The sequence below is a fragment of the Pygoscelis adeliae genome, unplaced genomic scaffold, assembly GCF_000699105.1.
Source record: "Pygoscelis adeliae isolate BGI_AS28 unplaced genomic scaffold, ASM69910v1 Scaffold423, whole genome shotgun sequence".
Taxonomy (NCBI): Eukaryota; Metazoa; Chordata; class Aves; order Sphenisciformes; family Spheniscidae; genus Pygoscelis; species Pygoscelis adeliae.
Genome location: NW_008824415.1, coordinates 213,061 through 219,991, shown reverse-complemented (window position 1 = coordinate 219,991; position 6,931 = coordinate 213,061). Strand labels below are relative to the sequence as shown.

At 46.7% G+C, this 6,931-nt stretch overlaps 1 protein-coding gene and 1 pseudogene across 1 annotated transcript; one reads left to right on the top strand and one right to left on the bottom strand.

Annotated features, from left to right (window-relative positions):
* Window positions 1-817: 817 nt before the first annotated feature.
* On the bottom strand, window positions 818-1,777 carry LOC103914262 (olfactory receptor 1020-like). The gene has a single exon (XM_009320876.1). It carries the CDS (start codon window positions 1,775-1,777, stop codon window positions 818-820), a length of 960 nt encoding a protein of 319 aa, XP_009319151.1.
* A 4,391-nt stretch (window positions 1,778-6,168) lies between these two features.
* The window catches only part of LOC103914261, a 1,456-nt pseudogene continuing 693 nt past the window's right edge, over window positions 6,169-6,931 (top strand).

Here is a 6,931-nt window from a genome sequence, read left to right as displayed (position 1 = left end):
GACACATAGCTCCAGGCGCAATTCCATTTGTCTCACCACTTAAGCAAACGGCACTTAAGATGAATTTAAAACCCCGTTTAAAATGAACGGCAGGCCCCCTTGACGCAATCACTGCGCAGAAATTGTCCTTAACACTGGGCAGTCCCAGCAGGGTTCGTCGCCCTGTGTTTTTAATTATATTGCCTACACTTTCTTCCTTTAAGTGGAGACGCATGCCGAAGTGTGCAGCCTGGGGAGGGATCCCCCTGGGTATTCAGAGGTATAGCTTGAGATCCTGACTCCCGCCAGCTTTTTCACTTTTTAAGTCGGAAACAAATGCACTGTATCTTTTCAAGCCTTTTATCTTACCTTTTTTTGGCAAGCAAATTTTAAAATACACTTACTCTTCCAAAAGGTTCCCTCCCACCCCAGCAGCTTAACTCTAATAAATAACTTGCGGGTAACAGTGAGGAATTTTATTGGAGTTTAGGGATAAGGTCAACAATCTTGCAAGAAAAATACATATTTCTCAGTGAAGAAAAGTTATAAATCAATAAAACTGTGATTCGTGCTTCCTGTGAGGAAGAGAAGCCGGGAATAATTCAGGGTGAGTTCTTCCTACAGACTGGTGACTGCAAAGTGAAATAAAGTTTGAGGCTCCCGCTCCTCCCGGTTTCCTTCCAAGGAAGATACGATTGCGGGGTCTATTTCTCAGGGCTAAATACTGTAATTGACTTCTGTGCAGAAACTGTGGAAGAACCTACATAAAACTGTGAGGATTAGGGAAAAATTCGATTGTTTTAATGCATCACAGGCTTTCTCGCATAAGATAAGCTGTTCACTTCCTAGCTGATACAGCTCTTCTATGTTGACAGCGGTTTAACATCCTTCTCCTGCACTTCACCAGAGCGCCCTTCACCTCCTTGTTCCTCAGGCTGTAGATGAATGGGTTGAGCATGGGGGTGACCACGGTGTAGAAGATGGAGGCCACCTTATCCAGGCTGCTGTGGCTAGACGCAGGTTGTAGGTACGTGAAGAATATTGTCCCGTAGAATAAGGAGACAGCCGTCAAGTGGGAGGCGCAGGTGTTGAAGGCTCTGGACCTGCTCTGTGCCGAGCGCATCCTCAGGACTGTGCGGAGGATACAGACGTAGGAAAGCAAAATGATCACGCTCGTGCCCACCGCGTTTATGGCGACAAGGGCAAAGATGACCATCTCGCTGCTGTGGGTGTCGGAGCAGGCAAGCTTTAGCACGGGGCTGACGTCGCAGAAGAAGTGGTTGATCTGGTTGGGTCCACAGAAGGAACCCCCAAACGTGCAGCCTGTGTAGATGATGGCACTGAGAAAGGCGATGAGGTAGGACGATGCTACCAGCTGCCGGCAGACGCGGCTGGAGATGACCGTCACGTAAAGCAGGGGGTTGCAGATAGCAACGTGCCGGTCATAGGCCATCACAGCCAGGAGGTGACACTCGGCAGTCGCAAAGAAAGCAAAGCCATGGAACTGCGTCACGCAGCCAGCGAAAGAAATGGTTTTATTCTCTGATAAGAGGTCTGCTAGCATTTTGGGGGAAATGACTGTGGAATAGCAGACGTCAGCGAATGAAAAATGGGTGAGGAAGAAGTACATGGGGGTGTGGAGGCTGGGAACCACCCAAACCAAGACCATAATCCCAACGTTCCCCACCACAGTGACAATGTAAATCAATAGAAACCACCCAAAAAGAGGGGCCCGCACACACGGACTGTCTGTAATTCCCAAGAGGATGAATTTAGGCTGCACGTGATTTCCTCCCATGACCAGATGTTACCTGCTGAGCCAAAAGGAAGAAAAATATCAAAATTATAAAAAATCATTTCACTTTTGGACCATATTCCACTCCAATCAATCACCAGTTTAACTGCCACTTTTTGGTATAATCTACTCTATTTCCTAAACCCGAGTTGTATATGTTTTTTGTTTTTCAGTTGAGGTACTTAGAAAATAACAAGGAGTGAGTTGAAGCAATACGAATGGCAATTTTGTTTTTCTGCTTGGATGCTTAAAACTATGGATTTATTCTAGCACGTGTGTTTTCAGATTCAAGAAAAGAATCAGATCTTTCTTCACTTTCAGTTCGAAAGAAATTTGTTTCAGAAGACACCTCAGAGGAACCTCAGAGGAGTGCACGTAAACCTGGAGCAAGAGAAAGTCACAGTCCCAGTGAAATCACAGATTACACGACATTAACGACCTCCAGACATTTTCCTTTGGCTTTTAATTATTACTCCAGTCTTCAAATCACATTCATCAAATTATTATGTATCATTCACAATGGATAAAATTCACATTGGTAAATTCATGATTTATACCTTTATGAGCTCCAGCACGCTGAGGCATCCTAAAACCGCGGGCATTAAGATGCTTACTTGAAAACTGAGTTAATTTTAAAACGTGCTGATTCCAAAGGCTGTTTTGTTAATGGCTATATCCTGCTGATGGTTTGAAATGTTGCATTTCTTTTTAACAAAATAAGACTCGTCCTTATTTAACACTTGCATAAATCAGTTCCTCTTGCTTTAGCTGCCTAAGTAAAAGAAAAGCAATTTGCATAAGCCATTATTCCCTCTTATTATGACGAAAACCTACTTTGTAAGGCTGTTTCCTGACAGAGCCCCAAAAAAAGAGGACATGAAGAAGAAAGCCCACTGCCTAAACGCAGGCGAGGCTCTGCTTTGTCTTGGCGTTACGGCTCCTCCTGTGCCTTCGCTGCTATGGAGTGATGGGAGCCAAGGGTTTGTCCCAAATGCCAGCAGAGAACATCTATGCGTCTGCAAAACCCCTGTTAACCGCCTGATGTGAAGAGAGACGTGCTCCTTCCCAGCCTCCGAGGGCTGAGCTTGTGGGTGACGGAGCTCTAAAAACGGTCCCTCGTGTTCTCCTGGGAGAAAGCCCCCAGGGCTCTTCCTGGCAGGGTTTACCGGAGGAGAAAAAAAAAAAAGAAAAGAAAAAAAAAAAGGGTGAAATGCGATTCTGAAAGCCATTGTGCTGCTTCGGGTATCTGAAAGACATCACGGGGATGAGCCACCGCTGAGCACAGATACGCGGCGGCAGTGATGACCAGCTCGTATGATGCTTCTGAGGTCCTCGTGGACCGTGCAAAGGTTTCGGTCTGACCTTGCCGACGGAATGAAAATGAGTTTAGAGACATTTCAGATCTTTCAGAGGATCCCCAAACGGTTCATAAAGCACAACTGACTCCACCTCTGGAGCTGCTGATGTCTCTCTGTGGACACTAGACAGCCCAGTTTTCCAGCAAGGGTGGGATTATCCACAGTTCGGTACCTGCGGCACGGTTGTCCACACCTGAGCTGGTGACTCTGGGCTTCCACTATATTAAATGGTGAGAAATGGGCATTTTCAGACAGTGATTAATCTCTCCTAGAGTGAACTGAGAGGCCTTAATGGCCCTGACCAGCCTCACCTGGGGCCTCCATCCCCACCCTCTGCCCATTTGCCCATGAGCTCTATTTAAGCTCCACCCAGGGAGCTTGCTCCTCTCTTGGGTTATGCTAGAGGGGTGCTGGCTTCCAGGTTAGCAGCAGGCGTGCACACCTATGGACTCCTTTGTTCCGCACCTTTGCTTGATCGTGGACCTGCCTGGAAATTGCTGGACCCGACCCCGACCAGGGGATTGACTTGGCTTGACCTTGGACCTGCCTCGTCGTCACCAACTTGCCCGATGGTCTGGAGCCTTGGCTGAATTTGGCCCAGGTCTCTGGGTCTACCCTACTTGCCTTGCTCAGGTACTGTGGGATGGTCCCCTGCACACCATGGTGTCCCCCTTGGCTCTATTTAAAGAGATTAAAGAGGACAAACCCCTGTGGCGCTCCCCAGCCTCCAGGCAGAGCACAACCCACCACCCATCACCCTCTGCACCCAATAGCCCAGCCAGTGCTTGCTCCTCTGGCAGCCTCTCTCCATCCAGACCATGTCCCTCCATGGGTACCATGGGAGAGAGTACTCTCAGCGAGGGAAATAGAGTAAAAAATTTAACATTATATTCAAGTATTATTCTCTGGTCCTTAGCACTGCCTCCATTTCCTAATTTGATATACGATTATGGCCTTCAGTAGGTTGGCAACACTTTGTTTTGGAAGTGGGTAGAGTATTCTTTATGATTTTGAAGGCTTAGCAAAGATTGGTAAACCTTTCCAGCCTGTTTCCATAGCTACAAGGTGCTGTCTCTCGGAGATGCTGTTTCTCAATAACCTCGTAGCAGTTTCCGCTCTTGGCGTATTCTGGCTCCCAGAAGACAACCCATCTCGAGGGTTAAGGAGGTAATAGCTCCAGACCTCTAACTCTTGAAATCACTAAGGGAACTTTCCAATTATATCTGAAGGGGCGAAAAAGCAAAAGTGATTGGCATGGGGTGACGTGCCCAGTGAGGCTGTTGGCAGCTTATCCCAACCATCTAAGCTGGAAAGCGATAAATAGTGAAGACGAGAGCCTCTGGGAGACACAGCCATAGGTGGTCATCCAGCACCGCGTAGAATTAAAAAACAGGAGAAGAAAAGGAGACTCAGAAAAAAATTGCTCGCCTGAAGCCCTGGTTTATAAAGCAAGCTAGAAGGCGGAAAAATAAGGTTTTTCTTAGTCAGTGATGATGCTGTGCAATAGTCATGCAGACAGGTAAGAAAGCTCTGATTCAAGGCAGTGCCAAAGAAATGTAGCCGCGATTGTCTTAAGAGCAAAAATTGCCATTTCTCTTTGAAAACATACCCTTGCCTACTGGTAAGAGTTCTACTGGGACAAATATATACAGGTACAGAAGAAATCTTCAGTATGTCTTATGTGTTTACCCTCTCCCCAGGCACAACCCTTTTTTGGGGACATATTAATTATTTTATCCTATTACAAGATGAGCACACACGCTTTCAAGTGAATTTAATAGGATATTGGCTAATTTTCTGTATTGTTACTTTCCTAGTTTTCCTCAGAAATAAAAAGGTGCAGATTGCGCCTGTCTTTTGAATGATCTCCTTGAGAAACTAGTAACAGAGGCAGGCACAAGAGTAGTTCAGACTGAAAAAGGCTGGATCTTCTCCAGGAAACCAGAAGAGGTGGCGTCTCGGGTCCTTTTTTGGGGGATAGCGGTGGAATTGGTGGCAAGCGAGAACACAGGGCAGCGGGCGTCTGCAGGGTGAGGCGGAGGACCGGACTAGGGAATAAAAAAAGAAATTGAAGTATACTGCAGCCTGGTATGAGGGCAAACTGAGGCTTTCTTACAGAGAAAGGGGAGCTACGTTTAAACTGCTCTCAACTGTTTCAGGCACATCGTTACGTTACAACTTTTTTCTAAGAGGAAGTTTTACTTTCTAACCTTAATTTGGCATGTTAATCAGTCGCTTGAAAGTACTTGGGAAGTTACTGTTTGCTTAAAATGTAAGTTAAATGATAGAAATAAAGGGAAGGGCACAATTTTTAGCAAGTCACCAGCTAAGCTGGAAGGTATTGGAAAAGGGAAGATATATGCATATGCTCTTCTGTCCACGTATTTATGCTCATGAGATGAGAGCAGTTATTGAAATGCAGTTTATTTCCCAAAGTAGCCACTAACTTTGTTAGCAATCACCTATTTAAAAAAAAAAACCACATTATTTTTGTTTATCAGCACTTAGAATAAGAAGCCCTGAGCAACAAATTCAAACCCTGAGCTACCTGGGATAATAAAAAGTCTCTGGGGCATCGTCAACCTGGAAAGCAGAGTGAACGCTAATATTCCTCTAGCTTGTGTATTATCAGAACAAACATTAGTGAATGTGAGCTGCTCTTCCCTTAATGTGGCGAAAACTGCAGACAGATGGAGACAATGTGCCTAGTGAAGACCACGGTGATGTCCAAGGGAGAACTTGCTTCGTTGGTTTCATACATCTTTCCTTGAGATCAGCACATGAAGGTAGAAGATATATTCAAAGCTTGGTTTAAGAGCTTGAATGGCAGATGTAGCCAGGAGACGTGGGTCCCTGCATGGCCAGGTGGTTGTGGACCAACTAAGCATCCTGCCAGTGTTTCATTAGAAAATGCCTTCATTACCTATAGAGCACAGGGTTAAAAACCACTAATAATCAAGCAAGGGATTAAGTCATCGTAACTGATCTCATGGAAATTGCTTCCCTGCCTGAGAGCTGGGAGTCTCCTGCACACTGATGGCTTGGGAAAACTGGACTACGGTGACAGAATTTGTTTTCAAGGGGTTCACGGATCGCCTCGACCTCCAAGCGACCCTTTTTGTGGTTTTCCTGCTTACCTATGTCATCACCGTGGTGGGAAACCTTGGCATCATTGCCGTAGTCTGTCTCGATTCCCAGCTTCAAACCCCCATGTACTTCTTTCTCAGCAACTTGTCCTTCTTGGACCTGTGCTACTCCTCAGTTGTGACACCCAACATGCTGCTGAACCTCTCATCGGAAAGGAAGACTATTTCTCTTGCTGGCTGTTTCATACAGCTGTATTTCTACGCTACTTTTGTAACCGTGGAGTGTTACCTCCTGGCTGTGATGGCGTACGATCGCTATGTCGCCATCTGCAACCTGCTGCGCTCCCCCGTTGTCGTGTCCCAGAAGGTCTGCGTTTCCCTCCTGGCTGGGTCCTACGCGGTTGGGTTTTTGAACTCGGTGGCGTTCACGGGGTTTGCGCTGAGAGTGTCCTTCTGCGGCCCCAACGTCATTGACCACTTCTTCTGCAACTGGCCACCGCTGTCAAAACTGGCCTGCTCTGATACTCGCCTCAACCAAGCGCTGGTACTTGCTTTCGGGGGCTTCAGTGAGGTCACCACCATATCAGTCGTCCTCGTCTCCTACGGCTGCATCCTGTTCACCGTCCTGAGGACGGGCTCAGCGCCGGGCAAGCGCAAAGCTTTTGGTACCTGTGCATCCCACCTGGTGGTCGTCACCATCTTCTACGGGCCCC

What these genes read in the sequence shown, in the direction of transcription:
- LOC103914262 (XM_009320876.1), bottom strand. Translation starts at nt 1,777, where the DNA reads ATGGGAGGAAATCACGTGCAGCCTAAATTCATCCTCTTGGGAATTACA.